Source organism: Pantherophis guttatus, chromosome 7, assembly GCF_059756535.1.
Source record: "Pantherophis guttatus breed Tessera chromosome 7, ASM5975653v1, whole genome shotgun sequence".
Classification (NCBI taxonomy): Eukaryota; Metazoa; Chordata; class Lepidosauria; order Squamata; family Colubridae; genus Pantherophis; species Pantherophis guttatus.
The window spans coordinates 32,993,197-33,019,922 of NC_142069.1; the positions used below are offsets into that span (position 1 = coordinate 32,993,197).

General features: G+C 39.9%; 1 protein-coding gene across 12 annotated transcripts in view; it reads right to left on the bottom strand.

The window, feature by feature from the left end:
* TCF20 (transcription factor 20) overlaps window positions 1-26,726 on the bottom strand; it is a 187,060-nt gene that overhangs the window by 10,902 nt on the left and 149,432 nt on the right. For 11 of the 12 annotated variants that reach the window (XM_087873138.1, XM_060694592.2, XM_087873139.1 and 8 more), the window contains 4 exons: window positions 17,462-23,098; window positions 3,903-3,996; window positions 2,265-2,314; window positions 521-648 (listed from right to left, as the gene is read on the bottom strand). In XM_087873138.1, the coding sequence (XP_087729264.1) occupies window positions 565-648; window positions 2,265-2,314; window positions 3,903-3,996; window positions 17,462-23,062 (5,829 nt within the window). In that variant the 5' untranslated portion in view covers window positions 23,063-23,098 and the 3' untranslated portion in view covers window positions 521-564. The remainder of the gene's footprint in view (window positions 1-520; window positions 649-2,264; window positions 2,315-3,902; window positions 3,997-17,461; window positions 23,099-26,726) is intronic. The other variant, XM_034403312.3, reaches the window with a different exon arrangement.

Consider the following 26,726-nt stretch of genomic DNA (forward strand, 5'->3'; position numbering starts at 1 on the left):
AAAACTCAGCAAAAACTCAGATTCTGAGTGGTTTTCACCAGTCTTCTTCTTCCTCTTGACAAGGATTCAAGTCCAGAACTTAAAACTGTGACTTAGATTGATATGTCATAAAGGCTGCTTCCTAAATATCCAGTTATCAACAGTTAGCTGAGTTACCTTTCTATAACTCAAGTATTGTTGAACTGCATGAACTACCTTGTTGAAATCGCTTTGTTTTCTGTCAATTAAAAAAGCAGATGACTTGATGTTTTCTCAAATCTACAATTTATTCTTCAAATAGCTGTATGACAAACAATTATTTTTGTTAACAGTCAAAAATAAATAGGCAAATAGTTCAGGATACTGAAGCAAAGTTGCTTCACTTTTGTCCCGCACTAATAAATATGACTATTAGTTGTGAAATGATTCGATAAGACCAGTACCCTAAAGAAATAAACTGTAAGTTAAGATAAAAACCTATTTCTCCCTTAAACTGGAGAGAAGGTAGGAGGGGCAATTCAGTGTCTTTCCCTCCACTCACCTGTGCTTGCCTTTATTTTCATTCCCACGAACACACTTCCCCCCTCACCCCCGCTCCGACTGCTCTGTGCTGAAGCTGCCTTTCACCATCTTGTTCTGCAAGGGGGGAAGAGAGCAAGGGAGGGGGGGCTGTTGTCCAATAGACCAAGGTAAGATGAAAGAGAAAGAGAAAAAGAATATATAGAGCATGAAAGAGATAAAGCAGCATAAGTACCACTATCAGTTTTAGAAATAAATACAGATTTTTCAGGTAAAATCTCTGCAAGTCAGCATTTGGTATTTTTGAGAATCAAGCAATATTTTTTTTTATTCAGCTAGTATTTTTATTTTGCTAAGTGCAGGATTTTCATGCCATAAAATCATGGAATTAGAATACATTATTTCAGTAAAGATTAAAATTGAAATTAAAAAAAAAAACAGATTTTAGCGATTTTGTTGAACTGACTGCACAGTCTCAAAATTTCAACACCAATCTTTAATGTACTCCCACAAATCAAACACTGAAGCTCTATTTTTTAATAACTTCCTCCTAAATATTCTGAAATGACTTTTTGCTTGCCTCAAGAACAAAATCTTTGATTTTGCTATTCAGCCACATAAAACTGGAAATAGTTTCATTTGTGAATAATTCATTTAGGACACAAACCTTAACCTTTAAATAAGAATCTTCTCCCTCTGTTACTTTGAATTATATCTACCCATTTGCATTTTAAAGCAGCAAGCCTTTTTTGCAGTAGAACATTCTTGTAAAAAGCACAAACACTTTAGCATTCCACTGGAACAAAATGGTTCCACGAGTATTTCAGTCATGAACAAAACCAGAAAAAAGTAAATATCGATATTGGGCAAAAAAACCCCAGTAACCTAGAGACAATTTCTTATTTTTTCAAACAAATTAGTGAAAATGAATGCAAGTTTCAAACTCTGATCAGATCTTTAGCATAAACAAAGACATTATAAGTTTACAAGCTACTGTATTAAGAGATAAGACATTGAATATTCTGTATAGCTTAGCAAAACACTGCAAAATTAGAAAATGTAATCTTACTGCAACAAATAATTCAAATATAGAATTATGATATAGATTTGATTTTTAAAGTACAGAGTAAAATTTTTGGAACTGCTCAGTGAAATGAAATGTATTTACGAATGGAAAGTGTTCTTTCAACAACATCAATAGCTGCTCAAGCTAAATGATAATTTCGTACCAAAAGTTTCAAAAAACCTCTATTTCATAGCATGTTACAGTATATTCTAATTTATTTTGAAATATACTAATGTTGCTTCAAAAATTCCATTCTTATTGGAAAATTATCAATTTTGTGTAACAATGGTAGTTTTATAAGAGTTAATATTATATATCAAATGGTTTTTAAATCATACACATAAGCTCTCAACTTGGCCAATTAAGATTATTCTCTCATAATATTATAGATTTCATTCACCATGACAGAAAGCTGGTCCTCAATAAATCTATTTTCTGAGATAAGGAAAAGAAATTCCAAGTATATATTTTATATTACCAAACATTATTAACCAAGCTTATCGGTTTGTTCAAAGAACAAGAAGAAAAGAAAGTAATTCGATCAAAATTCCATTTTCAAATTCTTATTGTTTAGAAAATAGTGTATATGGAGACCGAAATGTAAGTAACATTATGGAAATATACTTTTAGCAAGCATTATGAGGCAATACCGTTTAATTCTGAATCCAAGAAAAGGCAACACCAAGTGTAATTTAGTTACCTTGTGCTTGGGGCACCTCACTGAGAAATTATCTTCATTTAGTAAACAATCTAGAAGAGAAGATAACAACAAAATATCAGAGTATGCCTAAGATCAAATGGAACCAAACAATTTCACAGCCTGCATTAAGAAATCGTAAAGGAATACTTAACAATGGCATTGAATGTTTTTCTTCACCTATAAAATGAATTTATTTGCATTCATTCAAGCTAATTGTGTTAGCCAATGTGTAACTGACTAGATTGGTTCACAATTCTGAATCACAGTTTGATTTTATTTTTTGTTTGGTTATATAGTACATGAACCAACCCATAGTTTAGCTTTAATGTGCAAACCAACCATTATAGCCTATTTAAACTTTTAAAACCTTGGCTAAGTATTATGTGTGAATTCACCTCTCCCCTTTAAATATACTTCATTAGATCAAACAGAACTTTGCAGATAGATCTTTTTTCCCCTTAATGCTGTGACAGAAGGTTTTTTTTTAAGATTCAGATTCCAAGCTCAAATATGCAACAATAAAAATGAATATCCTAGGCATTCTTTTCTCAAAATACACTTTCAGTTTAAGCTTTAAAGATTTGTGTATAATTTTTTTCGCCCCACTTATGCTTTGGGCTGAGGTGAATCTAATGCCAATGGACGCAGTCCTTGCAAAACCTTACAACCTTACAGGCAATTTTCAAGGTGATTAAAAAAAAATTGCATGTGATATATCACATATAATTATGTGCTTTAATTATACCTTACTGCTGTTGGAATCTTTTGGAAAAGTTGTAAGTGAGCATAAATCTGGCGAAGAAAAAAAAACGTAACCTCTCTGATCCTGGCTCAGTTTTTCTTCAATATAATAAAATATGTGTTATATATTTGCTTTAAGCTGTATAAAGAAAGACTGCAAAAGAAAAAAAATGTAGTTTATTAAGATAAAATTTCTTTCAGTTGGTAGCTAACTTCAAAACATAATTTTAGAGATACTAAATGATTCTATAGTTTGCAGTATGGTATCGTACACATAAAGACAGTTTTCACTGAACTGGAATCTTCAAAAATATTTATTAGATTGGAAAAACAGGGGCATTTTTGCCCTCCCCTAGCCCCCAGGAGCACTCTGCAGGCCTCCCAAACCCTCTGCACGCCCCGTTTTTTGCAAAAATGAGCATAAATGGCCCGTTTTTCGCCTGTTTTTGCATAAAATGGGGTGCACAGAGGGTTTGGGTGGCCTGCAGAGTGCTCCTGGGGACCAGGGAGGGCAAAAACTTTTTTTTCTTACTTACCTCGTCAAAATCTTGGTGTGTCTTATATACCTGTGTGTCTTATAGTCCGAAAAATACAGTAATACAAAAATATAATTTAGCTCACTTTTTCATATGAAGGGGAAAGGCACATGAGATTCTCAAAGTTCTGCCTTTAAAAGTATCTAGAAGAAGCCCTATTTATGTATAAAATACTGTCATGTTTTAATCTTTGCTGTTGTAATTTCTTATATAACATACTATGTTCTTTATTTAACATACTATGTTCTTTATTTTTGTCCTTGTAAGTCATTCTGTGTCACTTTAGCAGCAAACAACTTTTAGTCTCAGTCTCTCTCTCTATCTCTCTCTTCATATCAGTAACTTCAATTTTTTTTTTTACCTGCATCAATGGCACATGGATAATGATACCGGAAGGAGCAGCCTTTGTTGTAGCAGCCTAAGGTGGCTCCTGGTTCCTGGCAATGAGAACATTTCTGGAAAAAAAAATGGAAATATAGATACTAGCTGATATAAAAATCTTTATACTTAAGCCATTATATGTAAAATTTCATCTGTTGAGTCACTAAATTCATCATATTTTTTTTCTTTAAAACATCATATCATGTGTGGATTCATCTTTGGATGAGGTAACAAGAATCTTTTAAATTACGGTGTCCCATCATTACTTTTCCCCAGGATACTCACTTAGTATATGGATTTAAAGGTAACCATTATATGGTTTACTTAAACTAAAGTTCAGGAAATATTATAATTATTACTAAACAATTATCACAAAAAAGTGTAACAATGCAGATATTTGAATTACTCATATTCCTTTATTATTGTTCAAAGAATGCTGTCTGGATACCCATCAAAATTCACAACACGGAAATTGCCTTGATTGTGGTCTTGGATGACCCATAGAGAGAATTAGGGGACTGGAACACCCTTAGTCCTCCTTGTTCTCCTAGCAACATTCAATATCACTGACCACGGTATCCTTCTAGACCATCTCTGAGGGACTGGAGTGAGGGATACTGTCCTAGAGTGGTTGTTCTTCTTTCTGAAGAGATAATTCCAGCAGAATCTTGGAATCTTAACTTCTAAGATGATAATATTTCTGCCCTCCAGAATTTCTCCCATTTGCTTATGATAAATAATTCTAGCTTGGAACTTATTTTGATCATCAGTGGGAAAGAGGCTTGTCTTTGGAGACAGAGCCTGTTCATTATGTTTTTTGTAAAGTAGTAGAGCCTTCCATTGTTACATATGAAAAAATTGATGACCCAACCTTGATAGGATGGGAATAGCAGATACATTTTCTATCCCTTTCCCCCTTTCCAGTTTGCTGTCATTCATTCAATGAAACAAAATAGTTCAAAACTATGGACCATGGTATCTTTCTAGACCAGGGGTGTCAAACTCAAGGCTCGGGTGCTGGATCCAGCCCGCAGGGTACTTAGATCTGGCCCGCGAGGCCACCCTGAAAACAGTGAAGGACTGGCCTGTGGTGCTTCTGCCAGCAAAAATATGCTCCCAAATTCTGTTTTTGGCTGCCACGGCCTCCTGCAACCCTCTGCCAGTGAAAGGAATGACATCGAGCTGGCCATGCCCACCCTGGCCATGTCCCCCCCCACCCCGAGGTCAAACACAATCCTGATGTGGCCCTCAATGAAATCGAGTTTGACACCCCTGTTCCAGACTATTTCCCAGGATAATCCACAAAACCAATTACCTGAACTCCACACAACTCAATTACACTCTCCGCACACAGTGCTTTGGGGCTCCTGTTCCTGTGCCTTACTATCATCAGCAAATACTAAATAAATAGTCATTTTTGCTAGGTGGCTCACAAAGTCATAGGAAAGCTTTCTCCCTCATACAACGTTATGGCGTCCTTCTGTAGTTTTGGATGACAAATCTAAAAGGTAGCATTGGTTGAAAGGCAGAGCCCTGTGATTCTGGAGAGATGGGAACCACAGAATATGTACTTGTTCATTGTTCCATTGATTCAAATAATATTTATCCCCTCTCTGATCAGCAGTTATCCTGATTGCTTAGATCTGACCTATGCCCAGATGCTACTTATAGATTAATTGCTATTTATTACATGGCATATGGCTAGATTTTGTGCAGGTTACATCTGCCAGACCTTGACAGTTCTCATTTCTGCTACATAGATATATTTTATGTATCTTGAATATTACCACAATTTATATAATTTTAGGCATTATAAATAACCTTGACAGATTGTTTCTTTTAAATTTATTAACATCAGGTGCAAGTAACCAAGGCTAAGTGTTGAGTTCAAAGCACTAAAATTTTATTACTTGCTACCTATACACATAATAAATAATTCAGGAGAACAAAGTTCCTGGTCTCAGTTTATTAACGAATTATTAGAAGACATTTCTAGTGCATAGCCAATAAATTTACAATTCACTAGCTTTCGTTTTGGAAATATTTCAAACATACCTATAACATAACTTTCTTCAACCTTCTCTAAATGTATTCAAAATTGCAAAGATGTTATTTGTGTTTCCTAACTTTTTATCCCAAGTTTTTTAAAAAAATGCTACCTAGACTTTGATTTAAAAAGTACAGAGATTTATATTTTCTTTGAATGGTCTGCTCAAGCTGCTACATTATTAAAATTACTTTCAACTGCCCATTCAAAAGTATTTCCTACTGAACTGCAATTCTACCTACTGTACCAAGGACAGCTCATCTGTTGCTTCTGCCAGCTTTCCTATCCTCAAATAAGTCTGCAATTTGACAGCTGTTGCTGTTTTCTATGGTTTGGTCACAACATAATAGCTTCAATCTCTCCAGTTCTGGAACCAGAGACCATCTGCTTCTTTCAATAAACTATGGGGCACAAATTTCCACACAAAGTACTTTCTGACTTTGACTGAATGCATCATTTATTAAAATAAAGCATCCTCACCTTTGTCCCATACCTAATATTCTTTATGCATCAAACAGTTCTACTTCAGAAATACCACTGATTTTAATCAGGGACAAGTATCCACTGCCTACTATATTAGATGAGTTGCATGATCTCTTCCATCAATTCCACATACTGAGATAATCTGCTAGTGTAAATACTTGCTAGTGCTAGTGTCAGTATGGAAGCAGCACCACTATTTTATTTATCTGCAAATGAAGAACACTTGTATTTATCATGGTGTCACACAGTTTGTTCCCACTACTGACAAGGTATGTTGGGCCTGGCCGCTGGACCATGGAAAAAAAAGAAGCCAAAGGCAGCTACAGAGCCATGATGCACAAAAAAATCCCTTTGTGTTACACTCTTGGGTGAGGCTGGGCTAAGCTTTCGCTGCAAGAAAAAAAAAATGCAAAAAGCAGACTCTGAGCTATTCAGCTTCTCCTGCAAAGATTTGCCTCTGGAAGTGCCTCCTGCAAAACTTCTGTTTGTGAGGCTTTGCCAGAGGCACTTTCAGGGCAAGGCTTCCCAGGAGTGCTTCCAACATGAGCTGCAGAATGTCTGCTGTGCCTTCAGAAGCCTACATCCCTCTAACTTCCTCCAGTTGTGCCACCATCCAGAACAGCACTTCCTAGACTCCAGACTTCAATTTTGCCTGGGGATCTGCTAACAGCTCTCCTGCTTTGCCCACCAATGGGGATCCCACTGTTTGTCCCACTGCTTCTTCTCTGGCTGGGCCTGGCAGGCTCCCTTTGCAGACAAAGCTATGCTGCCCTGTCATGCTTGCTGTGCACATCCCAGACCTGCACTCTTGCCAAGCATCTGGATCCTGGGCCAGCAGCAGGAGAAAGAAAAAGATGGGAAAGTTAGGTGTAAGTAGTGGGGAGGACGGCTATAACTAACCATAACCCCATAGTAAAACCACTCTCTTTAAAATGGGTAAGGTTAAAGCTGCCATGTCCTTTTTTTAAAGAATCACACAACAACCAAAGAGGACAGACATACAATCCCAGGAAAAGACACTTTTAAAGAGATGAACACTAGTTTTGCAACTTGAAGCAGCTTTTTGATAATGAATCGAAAGCACACCATAACTCTGACAGATGCAATATACGCTGTTTCCAAAGAAATATACAGTAGAGCTTTTGCTCATTCCCTTTTTTAAGATCACATGTAGTTGATAAATATTACCTACATATGATATTCCAATTCAGCTGACCCATGATCCATCTTGGAAATCTTTATGGTTCCTCAAGTCAGAAAGCAACATGCATGCATAACATAACTAGGGTCTTCCACAAGGGTTTCTCAGTCTAACATCTTAATTATTTCCTAACTACTTTTTTGTCTTTATGAAAAAAACATAGATTTTTTTATACTACCCGAGGAATCTTTTTGCCAAACAACATATTAATGGTGTATTCAATAAATTTATTTATCTATCAAATTTTAAAATCCCCATCTCCATTATAGAGGGACTCTGGATGGTACAAAATTAAATTATTCAATTTATACAATAAAAAACAATACAATACACAAAGATAATTTTAAGAAGGCAAGCACTGTTAAAAATGCATTGAAAGGCATGGGGACCCAGTTTGTGGGGGCAATAAGCTGACTTTGTATAAATATACAAAAGTATGAAGGCTATTGCTTAACGCATTGTAAGCCGCCCTGAGTCTCTGGAGAAGGGCGGCATATAAATCAAATTAAAATAAATAAAATAAATAAATGGGGAGGGTTTTCAGGGTGCTAACCAGCTCCACAACTGCGTGTTCCTCTGTCCACATTCTGTATTGGCTGAAGGATCCTTTTCAAGGGTAGCCCCATTTGGAATGCATTGCAATAGTCCAAATGGGAGACGAGCAGGGCATGAGTGACTGAATGGAAAGCTATCCTATCCAGGAAAGGATGTAACTGGCAAACAACACAAAGTTACACAATAACTTCCCAATAAAATCCAGCACTTTACATGACACCATAAAATGCCTAACCTAGTATATTTTAATTATTTTACTTTTAAGTGTTAGGCATGTATTAAATAGAATTTCGGTCAGTACAAGCCTGATTATTATTATTATTTTTACTAAACTGGCTTTTATTGCCTACTATGTGTAAAAGTTAAAAGATTAGCATCCACATTCACCAAATATGAAGTCAACAGGAAACAAAGTGAACTTCACTTATCTAGCTAGAAGATAAAATTATTTGTTAATTATTTATTAAATTTATGTGCTGTCCATCTCACGTTGCAGCAACTCTGGCCTGGCATAAACCTGAGAAATTTGTAAAACAAATACAAAGTCTAATAGAGTAGCTGCTAGACTACTCTAATTACAAAACATACAAATCTACTGGAACTTTAACTATGTTTAAACTAGTCTATGGGGACCTGGATGGGACACAACAGGCTTCAATAGAACTCTGGTAAGAATGAGTGGATATGGGTTGATGGTTGCTCTGTATTTGGGACTTTCTCATCTTTGGTCTTAGATGGGATAGCACTGCCCCAGACATACCTGGTGCATAAGCAATGGGTTCTCTTGAACTCATGACTCCTGCTCAGTGAGAAGGTGACAGTCATGGCCAGGAAGGCCTTTGCTTAACTTTGCGTTGTGTGCCAGTTATGCTCCTTCCTGGATCAAGGAACTCTCCTTTCATCACACATGCCCTGGTCATTTCCCAGATGGACTACTCAGTGGTGAAATCTAAATGTCTTTCCTACAGGTTCTGTGGGCAGGGCTTGGTGGGGTCATGTGGCTATGTAACCATGTGACTGAAAGATCAAAAGACAGAAACTCACTAAGAATGTCCTGCTGGAGCAGGGTTGGACTAGATGACCTCCAGGTCCCTTCCAGCCTTGGATTATCCTCTGAAGCTGCGTCTAGTGCCAGATTTGTAGTCCTTCCTTCCTCTCCTTTTTTTTTCTTTCTTTCCTTCCTTCCTTCCTTCCTTCCTTTCCTTCCTTCCTTTTTTCCTTTCTCTTTCTCTTTCTCTCTCTCTCTCTCTTTCTTTCAAAAACGCACCCCCCACCCCCTGTTTTTGGCCTACAACCCCCCGTTTTTGGCATAGCAGGCTTAAGGGAAGCCTGCTGGGAGCAAAAATGCACCCCCACCCCACCCCCGTAAAAAAAAAAAGTTCCGATGATTGTGTGCCACAGCTGTGATCCTTGTAGCCGTTTTTTAACTTTTTAAAAGCGTTTTTTTACTACTGGCTCGGGTGAATAGGTAGTAAAAAAATGCTTTTAAAAAAAAAGGCTCTGATGATTGTGCAGCACAGTTGTGATCGTCGGAGCTTTTTAAAAACCTTTTTTAAAGCATTTTTTTACTACCTATTCGCCCGAGCCGATAATAAAAAAAAATGCCTAAAAAGTAAAAAAAAAAAAAAAAAAAAAAAAAAGTTCTAACGATCAGCTGAGTGATGTCGGAACTTTTTGTTTTTTTACTTTTTAAAGCATTTTTAACTGTGGTCGCGCGACAGTTTCCACAATTCCTGCAGGAAACATCTTATCTAGATCCGTTCCAGTCGGGTTTCAGGTCTGGGCACAGCACGGAAACGGCATTGGTCACGTTGGTTGATGATCTCTGGAGGGCTCGGGACAGGGGTTGCTCCTCTGTTCTGGTCCTGTTAGACCTCTCAGCGGCTTTTGATACCATCGACCATGGTATCATGCTGCACCGGCTGGAAAAGTTGGGGGTGGGAGGCACCGTGTTGCGGTGGTTCTCCTCCTTTCTCTCCGATCGGTCGCAGTTTGTGTTGGCAGGGAGGCAGAGGTCGACCTTGAGGCCTCTCATCTGTGGAGTGCCGCAGGGATCGGTCCTCTCGCCCCTTTTGTTCAACATTTATGTGAAGCCACTGGGCGAGATCATCCGTGGCTTCGGGGTGAGATACCACCAGTACGCTGATGACACCCAGCTGTACATCTCCACCCCAGGCCACCCCAACGATGCCCTTGAAGTGATGTCCCAGTGCCTGGAGGCTGTGCGGATCTGGATGGGGAGGAACAGGGTCAAGCTCAACCCTTCCAAGACTGAGTGGCTGTGGCTCCCGGCATCCCGATATAGCCAGTTGACTCCATCACTGACTATTGGGGGCGAGTCTTTGGCCCCCACAGAAAGGGCTTGCAATCTGGGAGTCCTCCTGGATATGCAGCTGTCCTTGGAGGAACATCTGACGGCTGTAACCAGGGGGACCTTTTGTCAGGTTCGCCTGATTCACCAGTTGCGGCCCTTTCTTGATCGGGATTCCCTGTGCACAGTCACTCACGCCCTTGTCACCTCTCGCCTTGACTACTGCAACACTCTCTACATGGGGCTCCCCTTGAAGAGCACCCGGAGGCTCCAACTGGTCCAGAATGCAGCAGCGCTGGTAGTGATGGGAGCAACATGGTGCTCCCATGTAACACCGTTCCTGCGCGAGCTGCGCTGGCTCCCGGTGGTCTTCTGGGTGCGCTTCAAGGTGTTGGTCATCACCTTTAAAGCGCTCCATGGCATAGGGCCTAGCTATCTTCGAGACCGCCTGCTGCTACCGACGACCTCCCATCGACCCGTGCGCTCCCACAGAGAGGGCCTCCTCAGGGTGCCATCAGCCAAACAATGTAGGCTGGTGACCCCCAGGGGGAGGGCCTTCTCTGTGGGGGCACCTACCCTCTGGAACCAGCTGTCCCCAGAGATAAGGAGAATCCAAGACCTCAGCGCCTTCCGCCGTGCCCTTAAAGCCCATTTTTTCAGCAAGCCGGGCTGGCTTAAGAAGAAATTTTAAATGTTTTAATTGGTTTGTGATTTTTAATTTTGGGGCCAAATTTATATATATTTTAATTGTTTTTTAATATTTGTATTTTATGTTCTTAATTCTGGCTGTACACCACTCTGAGTCCTCAGGGAGAAGGGCGGTATATAAATTGGAAATAAACTACCGGTTCTGGCATGTACCCCTGCATGTGCAGAGGGTACAAAACATTACTACCTGGTTAAAACCAGGAAGTAACGACGACTAGGCGGTTGGGTGGAGCCTCATGTCAGGATCGCTACCAGTTCTCCAAACCAGCCGCCAGGATCGCTACCGGATCGGGCGATCCGGTCTGAACCGGGAGCATTTCACCCCTGGGACTATTGCAATATGCTCTACATGGAGTTAGCCTTGAAGAGTATGGGAGCTGAAACTGGTAGGCAGAATGCAGCAGCACAAGCTGTTTTGGATGCCCCTAGGGTGCTTGCATGTAAGATTGCTCCCACACGAGTTGCATGGATGCTAGTTTGCTTTTGGATCCATTTTAAGGTATTGGCTATTACCTTTAAAGCTCTTCATCAACCTTTCCACCTGGCTAGACAGGTAGATATGCTGCATATCAGTCAAGAAATTTCAACTGATGGGATGTAGGAAGTGGGCCTTCTTAGCTGCTACCCTTGCTCTCTGGAACACCTTAGCCCCAGAAATGAGACAAGCCCCCATTCTTTTGGCTTTTCAGAAGACTGTTAAGACCTGGCTTTACCAATGAGCATAGAGGATCTAAGAGTAAGATGCAATCTGGGCAATGGCTGGTGACTTGAGGACATTCATGCTGCCTTATTAACCTTTTTAGCCTTTTGAATTTTTTACTCTTCTCATTCTTTAAGTGCTGTCTAGGGAGAAGCAGTGGCTTTTCCAAGAATAATAAATTAGAATAAGAGGGGGGGGGGAGGGAGGGAGAAAAAAAGGCAGAGAGAAAGAAAGAGGGAACTAAAGCTGAGGTGAAAAAGGCAACACATATTGTGGGTGTTAAGAGTGCCTGCACTTCAATTAAGTGATTCCAGCAATAGGAAACTTGATAGATCAGCCTATCAAAGATGTACTTCAGCATAGGGACAGATGCAGGCTCAGGATCAGAACCAAAACCATCACCAAGTCTTATGAACTGGCTGATGAAGGAGCCAGAGGGCCCCAGAGATAGTAAAGAAAGCAGAGGCAAGCAATGCACTAAGAACTAGAAAGCATCAACTGCAGCAACCAGCGATGGCAACTGTTCAGCAGATAAGATCCTCACACAGTAACACCCAAGCCAGGCCACATTAATGATACCTCAGTTGAATCTTTCATCGCTCTATGGAATATTGGAATGGATCAGTGGTGGGTTGCCCCTGGTTCAGACTGGTTCACAAGAACCGGTAGTAAAACCGGCAGAAGGCCCCACCCACTACCCCAATGTCATCATTGGTGATCTGCACATGTGCAGAAGCTTCTATACGTACGCAGAAGCAAGGTGCATGCGTGATCCCATTCCGAACCAGTAGTAAAGTTAAGTAGAACCCACCCCTGGAATGGATGATATGTTGGGGAAATGTAAACCCTGATAGTCCAGAGGAGGAAGAAGGCAACCTTGCTCGGCTTCGGGAAAGGTGGGAAACCTACCAGAAGTTCATCAAACAAGCTACTATTTATTCATAATCCTTTTCAAGCACACACAAAAAAAGAATGAGGCACCATAAAGGCATGAGTGAAAATACCATATGACATAGAAATGGCACCCAACCTGGCAGGAACAGAGAGAAGGGAGGAAAGAGCCAATCACGCTTGGGATCCTCAGCCTTCAACACACTATGTGATGAGGAGGAATCCCCATATCCTGTAAGCAAATGAAGGAGAGAGTTATATAAAGCATCCAAGGCTTATACTTTGTGGAATTTTGAAGAAAAGGAAATCATCTTCAAAGGACTGCCCAAGCTACACATTCACATCAGAAAAAGTCCAATGCTGACTTTTTCCTAATGATACTTAACTTTTTCCTAATGATACTTAACTTTTTCCTAATGATACTTAACGGATCAAATGCTACCAACACCTAGCACTACTGAACCAGGGGTGAAATGTAAAAATGTTTGCTACCGGTTCTGTGGGCGTGGCTTGGTGGTCATGTGACCGGGTGGGCGAGGCCAACTTGACGTCACTCATTGTTAGAGCCAGGCGCTGCACATTTTGAAGCACATTCTGCCCTTCTGAAGCCCCCAACGTTTTTAGTTTCCCTCCGCCACCCAAGCGAACATTGGAGCCTTCTCTTGCAGAAGCAGAATCCAGGCACAGAAATGGAAAAACGAGGGGGAGAATGGGGAGGAGAAAGTGTAAGAAGACGTTTCCTTAGATCGCTGACGCTGCCAATAATTAGTTTGGCAGCGATCTAAGGAAATGTCTTCCAGCTCTTCAAAATCGACTTTAAGAGCGCCGAGAAGCTGACAGCAAAAGTAGTGGCAGCGGGGGCGACAGGGGCATGTGTGTGTGTGTGTGTGTATGTCCCTCTGCAAGGACTTGGAGGCAGACACCGCCCCTTTGAGGAAAAGAGGAGGCAGCAAAGCCCTGGCTGTCACCTGGGAGAGGAGGACCGCAGAGGGACACACACAGATGCCCTTGTCACCCCCGCTGCCACTACTTTTGCTGTCGGCTTCTCAGCGCTGTTAAAGTCAATCTTGAAGAGTTGGAAGACATTTCCTTAGATCGCTGACGCTCCAATGAGTTTGGAGGCAAGGAAGCATGGCAGGGCTGTGGACCATGGACCGGTTTGGGGACATGGCCAGCCAGCAATTGCTATCAGTTCAGCGAACTAGCCCAAATCTCCGCTACCGGTTCTCCTGAACTGGTCCGAACCGGTAGCATTTCACCCCTGTACTGAACCAGTAGCAATATTGATTTTCAAATCAGTTGCCCCAAAGACAGAAATGAAGTAATTGCAAATCCAATGCAGCATACAACAGAAAGAGTTCTAAAAGCAGTACTCAAAAGAAGTAGCCCTGAGAATTGGAGACAGAATTGCAGGTATCTCATATATTATTGCCTGATGCAAAATCATAATGCAAAACAGCAGCAACAACAATAAAACTTTAAATTAATATTTTTCTTTTGCTATTTGATTAAAGCCATACTATTACATGCCTCAGAGCTGGTTTGGTGTAATAGTTAAGATATCGGGCTAGAAACCAGGAGACCATGAGTTCTAGTTTCACTTTAGGCACATGGGTGATCATGTGGGTGATCATGGGCCAGTCACTTTCTCTCAGTTTTAGGAAAAGGACAATAGCAAATCACTTCTGAAGGACCTTGCCAAGAAAACTGTAGGGACTTGTCCAGGTAGTCTTCAAGAATTTGATATGACAGAAGAAGAAGAAAATATTATATGCTTAAATGAATGTCTAAGTGAATGCTTAAACAATCAAATAATTCCCATGGATTAAAAAACACTTTCAATAATATATGAGAAAACATGACAACAGTCTTCATTTGACTATTAACATACAATTGTATCAGTGTAAAAGTTTTAGACACAAAATTTACCAGGTTTTGTGCAAAGTAAATATGTAAAAAAATAAATATTAGCGTTTTTAGAAATTTGTTTATATGGAGAATGCACAATAACAGGATTTTTTCAATGAGCCCACAAGTCCAGCAATGTTTTTCAATATGAATGAGCTGGCTTCCTTCTGTGGTATTCTCCAACTTTTATAGTTTGACTAATTTGTGGAAATTCAAAGTTTCCTGATAATGCAAATATAAATGTAGTTGCAGCTACTTTTTAAATTTAATTATTTGTCTTTATGAGTAACTTCTGACTTTGAACTACTTACATCATTTTTCATAGCATTCTGCTTTTCTCCTCAACTTTGTCCTGTACTGACAACAGTGAAAATACTGAAAATAGTAATCATCTAAATTCCACTGTACCAACCCATTTCTGAAAGGATAGAACTATTAGTGTTCAGATACATAGTAGTAGTTATATTAATTTCTCAACCTTTGTATTGTCCTAGGAGAAATAGTAATGACAATTCAATTTTCCAATATGAATTTAACACTACATTTCTATTAGTAAGTATGAATCTTATCACAATTAAAGATATCAAGCAGTAGTCCTTTGGCTATACTGTCATGAACACACATTCCATAATTATTAATATTACACTTTTAGTACTGATTTACATTCATACATGAGTGAAAAGAAAAGAGCAATCATTGTTAGACTTTATATTTAATGAAATGAGGCTGACTCCATCCATGCTGATTTTCTAGACATCCTTCAAAATTTGGTTATGCCAACAGATCTGGGTAACCCAGGGGACTGGTGAGATACTGAGGTAGTTGCATTGTTATTAACAATCTGGTCTTTGTCTAATATTTCTCTTATAACCTTGACCATCCGTCAACTGCAAAAGGCAGCTTTACTTGGAACAGCTTACATCCTGCAATGATATCTTTAATATCGTCAAAAATCATCTATCTACCCAGGTCCTTGGGAAGGACTCAATAGGTGGATAAAAATGCCAAATCCAATCTAAACAGCCAGCTGACTGTGCAATGAACCATAATAATAATTATAATTTTGCATATATAGTTTTTAGCCATATTGTACATCACTTTGTGTCACTTGTTTTGTAAGAATGGTGGCCATATAAAATTGATGAATAAATAAATTTAAAATAACAAAAATGTATAATTAAGTAAGAAGTGCACACTCAAAAGCAAACCAGCAAATACACAGTAAATCTAATTTTTCCAGCCAAAGAAAGAAAAAATGTCTCAGTATGAATGGAAGAAACTACGTACAGTCCAGAATAGCAATCTCCTAAAATGTCTTAAAATGCGCAATGAAAATCTCTTTACTTCTAAAGCATAAACTATTAGACAAGCTAAGAAACAGCTACAGCACAATAGCCTCCCATTCACCTTCTATAGCAAACAACATCTTGACAGCACAAGAGTTCAAAAGTCCTTGCAAGTTTGTCTTTATTACCTCAAGATGTCAGAACTCATTTGCATTATCTGATTTTTAAATATATTCTCTCTTCCACCCTGGCTATTATCTGGATAGATCTAGAATCTGGAAAAAAAAGTGTTTGTACAAGAAAGAAAGCTAACAAAATCTATCTTTTGCAGATCAATGAATGTTTGGGATTTTAAAAACCCAACCCTCTGGAGAAGAAAAGATAAAGCATGTGGCTGTATACACACAGACTCACAAAGTCACCCAAGCCAAGCTTAATTTCAAGTAATGAAAAATGCAAAATTACCCTCAAATGACAGGATTAAATAGAAACTAGTTGAACTAAATCCTTTGATAATCTAAAGGTATCTTCCGGCAAATAATTTGCTTTTCTTTATTTTTAGATCTTATCTAAACTTTATCTTATCTAAACTTTATCTTATAAAATACATTTCTTTCACAATTTTACCATTTGAAAAAAAAAGTCTGAGAAATAATGAAGAAGTTTTTAATATGCCAACAACAAATGCCTCTTTGTAGTATCAGATTATTAAGACCAGTTAAGTGACTCCCATTAACTAAACTTGGCTGATCTAAACTAAGCAGGACCAGTTCTGGTTATTATTAAGATGTGAGACCACCAAGAATTTACAGAGTTGCAAGGTAGACTAGAAATATATTTCAATGGCAATCATATCTATACTTTTTTGAGGAGTACAGGTAATCCTCGACTTACAACAGTTCATTTAGTGACTATTCAAAGCTACAATGACACTGAAAAAAGCAAGGAAGGCAAGGAAGGTCATAAAATGGGGCAAAACTCACTTGTCTCATTTAGCAACAGAAATGTTGGGCTCAATTGTGGTTGTAAGATGAGGATTACCTGTACACTACCACGTGCTCATATCATTATTATTACAAAAATGCAATGTGACCAAAAGGAAATGTTATCTTTTACAAGCATTAAGCCCAGCAATATAATTTGTTTAAGGAAATGTATAGCCTAATAGGAATACCATAATCACAGCATAAAATGGTTCTATGAATTTTAAGCCAAAATAATTCTGAATAATGTAAAATTATGAGATTGGCTCATATAAACAATCCATAAAATTACAGTGGCACCAATATGTTTAAAGGTAAAGGTTCCCCTGGCACATATGTGCTAATCGTTCCCGACTCTAGGGAAACACCAATATGTTTAAGACATGGCAAAAGAAGAGAATTAGAATGTAATAAATATCATGATAGTTGTAAAAGACACATTTGATTGTTTATATATAGTACTCACCATCTCTTTAGCTATTTCCACAGCTTCTTGCAGCCCATAAAGCCTGCCACTGACTAGGTAAATTCCATTGGCCCAGAGAATACAGCCCTCATGGACCCAAAATTCATTGCTATCAAGAGGTAGTTCAGGAATTTGTAGCTCCAACTCAGGACCACCTTCAGAAGTAGGTATGGGGGGTTTAGAGTCTGAAGAAGGATTTTCACCAACACTGCCACCCTCAGTGGTTGCTTTTTTACAAGCGGTGCCTCTTGAAAGTGACCGAGAAGTCCCAGCACAGTCCTCAGAGCGATGTCGTCTTTTAAAACGTGGGTGGGCAGCCAGGCTTCTCTGTTCTTTTTGCTCTTGCTCCTCTTCTTCTTCCTCTGTGTCAGTCTTGGAACCATTAGACAGACTTTTATGTCGTACTTTGATCTTGTTTTGCATCTCTGTGGACTTCTTAGGAGGGGGGTTCTTAGGCAGTGTGGCTGCATAATCTTGCGGGTAGAAAGGTCCAAAGAGATCACCCATATTGCGGTAGCTGGCCCATTTGCCACAAAGGCAACAGACAAGATGGCCCATAACAGACGACTCTGTTACAACAGGACCTTGTAGCATAAAAGAGGAAGTAGGCAGTACTTTACTCTCAACATTGCTAGGTGGTGGCGTTGATGACCTCTGTCCTTTTCGACCCCTCATCAATTTATTCTGCTCTTCTTCTTCTGCATTAATTATTGTGCATACAGCACCTAGCTCACATTTGTTTACCACATGAATGTATGGGAAAAAAGATTTATTCCTAGTATCAGTTTTATCAAGAGACTGAATAGCATATTTTAGTTTGATTTCTGGTTCTTGAGGCTCCACAATGGGAGCAGCTCGTCTTGGTTTCCGCTTTCGTGGTTGTGCTGTACTTTTCCTCCTCTCCCTTCGCTGTCTCTTAGGTTTTGGTTCACTGTCTACTGCCTCCTCTGATAGCTGCACTGCTTCTGGCACCAATGGAAGCGGTAATTGTTGCTGCTTCTTTTGTTTGTTTACACTACCGATAGGTCTTCCCTTCTTCTTACCAGAAGGGAAATATCCCTTTGGAGGAAAGGGATCTGACTTGGGTGTCATAATGATACCTCCATCTTTTTCTTCTGGCTTTACACTTGTTTCAGGAGCCAAAATATTGGTTGCCGGAATTGATTTTGATTCAGAAAAATTTACAGATCCATCTATTCTTACTTGCCCAACAGATTTCTGCGAAGATGCTGGAATCAAGACAGGCACTGAACTGTCCTTGCCAACAGTGACATGTTCAGAAACCTCTTTTTTCACAATCTCATCTCCATCATCACGCCAATCTTCAGAAGATATTGTCCGAGAAATTTCATTGGTCAGTACTTGATTTTCTCGATCTAACACTTCTACTTTTATATTTTCTTCTCCTAATTCATGATTGGCCACATTCCCACTGTCTGGGCGGCCACTCTTCAGAGACAGAATGTCATCAAGAGTGACTGCATCTGCACCAGCCTCAGCACAATTTGAAGATGCACTCCTCCTAACACTGGGAGAGGTGATTTTTTGAACAATAGCTTCCAACTTTAATCCCCGACCCTTTCGTGGGGGAAGAATTTTTGTTTTAGCTGGGCTTGTGATGGAAACACCAGAACAGTTTCTATTATCAGGACTTGGAAGATTCTTAGATGATTCTCCTTTTGAGAATGATCTGCCAACATCTTGGTTTTGAGAGGAATGGGCATAAGAATTGAGAGTTTTATCAACTCCATCCTTTGATGAAGGGAGTATGCGTCCTTTGTCATCAATCCCACTGGTTTTCATTTCCTGCAACTGCCTTTTGCTTGGAATAGGAGAAATGAATGAGCGGACTCGCCTTCTCATTATTAAAGGATTTTGAGGAGATTGATCTTCTTGGCCAGGAATTCTTACCATGGCATTGGCAGATTTAAGTACATCACCAACATCATCACGCCTATGTGTATCACTATTTTGTGAAATAAATCTCTTCTGACTTGTTGTCCCTAGAGAGCCACTGTTCTTTCCAGGGGTTAACTGACGGGAAAGATCCCAACCTGATTCATGTTGCTGAATCTTTTGATTCATGTGTTTAATTTCCACACACTTATTCTGAAGAGTGCTTTCACCCCCCAACAGACAACGGCTGGTTTCTTGGCACCCCACGTCATGGTAAGAACCAGAATGGAGATATATCATTCCCTCCTTGTCATTTTTTAAAGGACTCCTTACTCTATCTAAGAATTGTTGCTGTCTTGGGCTCTTTCTAGCCGTTTCCTGCCTATGCTGAGCTGCAGCAATCACACCCTGAGCAGAGCTGCTACTCCAATCTTTATAATCCTCTTGTTGTTGATGGTATAGCTGTCTTTTATAGTGATACTGGGAATTCAGTCCTTGATTAGGATCACCATAAACGTGGGATCGGGAATTACCATGATATGCTGAAGCCAAAGATGAACTTTCAGAATTTGAAGAGAAAGAAGTATGTAAGGAACTCCGATTGACCCTGTCAGAAAGCACCATATGTGGATTCATCTGGTGAAGATCTGTCCCCGGACCTCTGTTTCTTCCAGGTGACATCTTTAACTTATCTGCCAGATCATGAAATTGAGAGGGAGATTTACCTCTCATTCCTTCCCGGCTGCTTCCTATTCTGCTAGGTCCTCGTCTCATCTGTGTTGTTCGGCTATCCTGTTGTAGCAGATAGTCTGATGCAGAATCAAGTGTTGCAGCTCCAGGGCTAGCATTCCCTCGGAAAGATTCATGTTTAAAACTGGCATGGTGACAATGATCTCCTGATTTTTTGTTGTTGATGTTGGCAGAGGTCTTAGGTTCAAAATCCTCTTCTTTAATCTGCCCACTGTGAGACTTTAGTTTGGCTTCTATGGCTACGAGGCCACCAGGGAGGATGACTGACTGATTTAAACCAGAAGTCAGACGGTCACTTCTTCCACTCCTGCCATCAGTACTCATATGCCCTCCAGAATGTGGCCCAGAATCTCTAGCAATCTGCCTCAAAGGTGATATATCACAAATAACTGATCTTCTCTCAGAGACTCCTCCAGCTTCATGAGCCGTAGACTCTAAGTCAAACTTTCTAGGTATAGGATAATCTACCAAATTTATCTGTTTCATCTCAGCTGTACTGCCACTTAATTTTCTATCCCAGTGTCCCCAGTGTGAACCTTCCATAAGAGATCCAATACTTTTATTTAAAAGGCCTCTGTTACTTAGTTCATTTGTTTGATTAACCAGAACATTGGGTCTCATGCTACTTTCTAAGTTTCCACTGATTCCATGCTGATCTTGGGCATTTCTAGAATACCTCCTATCAGGATGATGGTGATAGCCTTGCAGAACCTCCTGCAATAGACTAGGAAATTTTTCATTCCTGCCCTTTCGCTCACTATGCACTGAAAACTCCCCTTTATCCTGACCTGAAGGATATTGTGAAAAGGTACCAGAAGTTCTTTGCATATTAACCCCAATACTATCTTTGAAGCTGTACCTCAAACTACCAGGGGATTTAGAAGGCTCTGTTCTGCTTGAAAAACTAGAGCTAATAGCAGCATGACCAGGTGGATTGTTTCCATCTTCATTATGATTAGTGCTGCTGTCCCCAGTTCTGCTTCCTTTATTTCCGCCTTGTGACTCTTGCTGAGCTCCTACAAGACTAGTCTCTTTCACTGCAGAGGCAGAAGGCAATGCTTGAGCACTTGTAGAAGTATCATCTTGTTGAGATTTATCCTGTCCACTTGATTTTTCCACTCTTCCTGACATAGCTTCTCTGGAGACTATCACGCCAACTGTCTTTTCATTGATCTTTGGGGGGACCTCCACAGAAATCAAGGCTTCTTTTCCATCAGGAGGGGAGGCTGCTTCTTCCTCAATTGCAGAGCTGGTAGTGATTTTTGCAGGTTCATTTTGAGATAGCGGTGCTGGTGATGACTGAGATTTCTCTAAATTACCCCCCTTATAAGTGGTGTCAGAACTGGTGCTCTGACCACTCAATTGTCTCACCCTTTCTCCTTGATCTTCTGAACTACTGGAACAGCCACCATCAATGGACTCTGCTAATGGAGACTTAAGCTGTTCTTCTGCTTGAGAGGAACCTTCTGAGTTTGTGCAGCTCTCTGGTTTTTTTGATGATTTTTTGGAGCTTTTCTTTTGAGGCACCAAAGCATCTGAGAGTAACATGTGCTGAACTGTATTGGGAAGATTAGCTACTTGACTACTCAGGGCACTTAAACTGCTTAGTCCTGGATCTGTAAGTCTTTTTTCTTGCAAGCCTTCAAGCCCAAATCCTTTGAATCCTGCACCCTGAGCACTGGGGCTTGGCATCATGGATGGTGTTGGACTAAGCTGAGGCATCATTTGTAAAATGCGGTTTCTAGATGCTACTGGAATGTTGCTTTGTCCACATTGAAGATTCTCACCACTTGGCATGAGAGGAGATGGTGTGGAACTGCAGCTTGGAGACTGAACCACAGAGGCAGCTGGTGACGGGTTAGATATAGGACTAAAATTCTGATGGAACTGCATGGGTGATCTCACAGGGACCTCAGCTTGATTGTACTGCCCCACTTGACTTTGAAGAGACAGTTTGGAAGCAGTATTTGAATACTGCATTACATGTTGCGAAGGAGTCTGTTGTTGTTGTTGTTGTTGTTGTTGTTGTTGTGACTGTTGTCCCTGTCCTTGTGCCTGTTGACTCCCTTGGGTCAACTTTGACTGCTCAAAGTTTTTCATTGGCTGTGTCTGAAAGCTGTAATTTGACTGAGTCCCATAAGCTTGTGCACTTGAACCAACAGCATGTCCTTCATACTGTGAACCAGCATTCACAGTATAATTACCATCATAGTTCTGTCCAGATTGACCAAACCGTTGAGGAGAAGGAAATGAAGAAGAGGAAGAAACAGGAGGCTGATAGTGCTGACTATACTGACCCATTCTTAATGGATAGCTAGAAGTAGATGAAGGCAGATTTGAAGGGCGCTGAATTGACTGCAAATGAGGTGTGTTAGAGGCAGATTGGTTAGAGGCCTGTGGTAAAGGCTGATGAGATTGATAGAGCTGTTGCCTCATTTGCTGCACTTGTTGCTGTTGTTGGCTAGATGTTGGCTGCTGGTATTGAGCAGTGCCAGGGGAGAAAGGACCAGTATAGTCCTGCTGATAATGTGTTACTCCACTAAGTGACGAGTGTTGTGTTTGAAACTGGTTCACGTGACTTTCACTTCCATACTGACTCCCAAAGCTGCTGCCTTGGGGTGGTCCATAGCTTTGTACTGGTCCAGAAGGCCTACGCTGAGGAAGCTGTTGCCCTCCTCCTGCTGCAGGATCCTTGCTGGAAGCCATATAATAGAATTCTCCTGCTTCTTTTCTGAAACCTTGATAACTCTGATGTCCAGAGCTTTCACTACCCATAGATGCAGAGTTTCCTGTTGCTTCACGCCGTCCACTAGTGCTGCCACCTCCTCCAAAGCTCTGAAACATCTGAGCTTGCTGGCGAGTGCTAAATTCCTCTAGCCGGGATGCACCATGTACTTCCTGTGGGTAGTTCTGTTGGTTTCCGTGGTAACTGCTCTGCTCCCGAAAGGACTGCATGCTGTTCAGCTGCGTATTGACAGCTTAACAGCCTGCCTGAAAAAGAAAAAAGATAAATAAATGAGCAAACCAGTTCACATCCCCCAAGTCACAGAAATATACATATTATCAACTAACTGACTTAGTATTGTTTTCCCCTCAGGAAACTAAGAGCATGAATTTCTGCTATGGAAACAGAATAGGATGACAATGACTATATTTTGTAAGAATATTTTGGAAGATTGTTTTTATTAGTTACTTTCCACCTATACCACGTTAGAGCTGCTGTGACAGATATCAGAATGACTCCAGCCCCAACAGCAATTCTATACTGCTTACAATAATATCTCACAGCAGAGGATATTTGAACTAGAGAAACTTTGAAATAGTTTTAAAATATTTATCTGATTTGAATACACAAGTACCTATGGTGTGAAAAATACAGAATGTACATCAATATTTATCAAGAAGCAAATACCATCTTTTATGAAGTGACTTACAGCTCCAGAAAAATTATCACCAGGTTGAGCATAACTTAAAATTACAAGTGAGACGTCATCAATGGTGCTTTTGGATTTTATGAAAGATTCTTATATTCCCAGTTTTCCACTGTCCCAAAATTCAAATAATAATATCACATAAACAGAAATATTAATATTTGTACACATCCATGCACCTAGCAGAGTTAAAAATCTAAATATAAAAGGTGGAGCACATAAACCAAATTTCAATTTAAGCAAAACAAATTTAATGTAAAATAGCTGAATACTTTCAAAATGCTTCCCTATGACTCTATAAATATTTAATTCAGGTTATGTTTATCTTCAAATATAGGAATACAATCTGATTTAAGCATATGTTCATCAAAAGCTATAATTTGTTCTAAGTCACTAAACAATTAAAATTGTTCTAAGACCTGCTAGCGAAATCAAATCAAATATGTAACTGAATAACCAATTAATTTACTTGCTCAACAATCTTTAGGGACTAGAACTTGACCAAAAGTTCTGGATGACCAGTAGCAAAATGAATGAATTTGGTTACAATAGCAATAGATGCTCCACTGGTAGATTGGAAAAATCAAGTTACAAGACTCTGGGAAAAGCTATGCTTTGCTTCCATTCAGACTTATGAGCCATGGTGGCACAGTGGTTAGAGTGCAGTACTGCAGGCTACTTTGGCTGACTGCCAGCTGCCTGCAATTTGGCAGTTCAAATTTCACCAGGCTCAAGGTTGACTCAGCCTTCCATCCTTCTGAGGTGAGTAAAATGAGAACCCAAATTGTAAAGCTCTGTAAAACTTGACAAGTGTAAGTGCTATTGCTATTTAAGAAGCTGCATAAAATATGCCACATCTATTTTATATAGTTCAAGGGTTCTGGTCTAAACCCAGTTTCTAAACAAATTAAAGTTAAAAATGAATTAAATTACATTATGAGAAATAGAAGAACCCAACAACATCTTCTACCCATAATAACATTCTACCTTTTTTTTAATCTTATACGTTCAAAATGAATATTCAAGATGGCTTTCAATTTAAAATATATCAAATTCATTTACAGGTGATCCTCATTTAACAACCATTCATTCAGCAACTGTTCAAATTTATGACAGTGATGAACAAGTGGTATTTATGACTGGTCCTTGTACTTGCATTGCATGTAATCATGTGATCACGATCTGGGAACCTGACTCACAATTATGTTGCAGCATCCTGTGGTCACATGATCAGATGTTTGCTGACTTTCTACAAGCAAAGTAAGGCAAGCTGCCAAGAAGTCGTGGTCATATGACATCTTTGTTTAACTACCTGTAGTGATTCACTTCACAACAACTTGAAGTGAAGTTGACAGAATTTCCATTGGTAAATGGTGCGATCATTGATGTTGCATTTTATCATCCTATTGCTTACCAATAGAAATTCCAGTTCCAATTACCTTGTTTAAGTGTTTTATTGTTGGAATAATATATTTGAATTGTTATAAGCAGCTAAAGCTAGAATTAAACACTAGAACAGTGATCCTCAACCTTTTGGACCTCAGGGACCACCAAGTTCATAATTTTAAATCCCACAGACCACTAATACGAATCCAGTGCGCCGCTTGCTGAAGCGCCTGGACTCTCAGTGACGGGATGGAGTCCTTCAGGCACTCTCCCTTCTCTCTTTCTGTCTCTCTCTCTCCCTTTCTCTTTTTGATTCTGTTTCTTTCTTTCTCTGTCTTTCATTCGGTCTCTTTCTCTCTTTTTCATTCTGTCTCTTTCTCTCTCTCATTCTCTTTCTCTCTCTCTCTCTGATTCTCTGTTTCTCTCTCTTTCATTCTTTCTCATTCTGTCTCTCATTCTTTCTTTCTCTTTCATTCTGTCTCTTTATTTCATTCTCTCTTTCATTCTCTTTCTCTCTCCACCTCTAATTCTTTCTTTCATTCTGTCTCTTTCTCTCTTTAATTCTGTCTTTCTTTCATTCTCTCTCCCCCCTTTCTCTCATTCTCTCTTTCTCTCTCCCCCCTCTTTCTGTCTGTCTCATCTCTCTTTCCCCTTTTTCTCTGATCTCTCTCCCCCTTTCTCTCTCTCTTTTCCACGCTTTCTCTCTCTTTCTCTCATTCACTTTCTCTCTCTCATCTCATGGGTCAGCCAGTGTCTTGGGGCTGAGAGGAAGTCAAGCATCTCCCCGAGAAACAGAGGTGCACAGAGCACCAACAAGGGCCGGAAGAAACGCCAGCAAGAGACAAAGCTTCGCTCCCGCTCTGGAATACGGAGAGAATCTCCATCCCCCGCCCTTCCCTTGCCAGGTGATGAGTGACTGGGAAGGGAGGGCAAGGAGTGGGAGACAACCACTGGTGGGTTCAGCCGACAGGAAGCTACAGCAGGGGGAAGAAACAACCCGGGGTTCCCGCCACCCGTTGCTTTGGCCCACCTGCACCACCACTCAACCTTGCACCATTATCTCATTCCGGCTGGTGAGGACTGCGCTGCAAAGTTGCAAGTTGCATGAATCTCCCTCTACAGCTGAGATTTACAGCCCCACCATGCCTGGCCAGTCCCATATTCCAGAGCTCTAGTCACAGGACTGACTATTGCTCATCCCAGAGCAGCTCCTCCACCCAGGTGCATCGTGGACCACAAAATTTTCTCACGGATTACCAGTGGAAGGATAATATGGACTTTAACAAATAAACTAATAATAACAAATAATACTTCCCAAAGTTACAACAGACTGCATAATTTTATTTTAAAAATTAGCACTGAGAAGATAAAAGCAACAAGACTGCTTAAGGTTTTAATATTTGTAATCAGGCACTACACAGATCATATTTTTCACAAGTAAAAAATATGAACCCTAAACATCACTACTACTCCCCCTCACACATACACACACACTGATGTAGTTCATCCAAAGCAACTAGTAGCTGCTATTGACTTTTTTTCGTTACTGCTTTAAATGGTGATATTCTTGCAGTTACTACTGTTTATTGAAATGTCAATTTAATATGGCTGCTTTTATCACTGTTGCCACTGGTTAGAAAAACACTTTTTACCATTCTCCCAATAGTCTATAATCAGTGACACTGTTTTCCCTGAAGGAATAAAAAGGTGGAAAAGAAGATGCAGGAAGGAGAGCAATAATAAAGGTGAGATTAAAAAAAAATAAACAAACTTGAGAAAGCAAAAGAAAGAAAAAAGAAGAA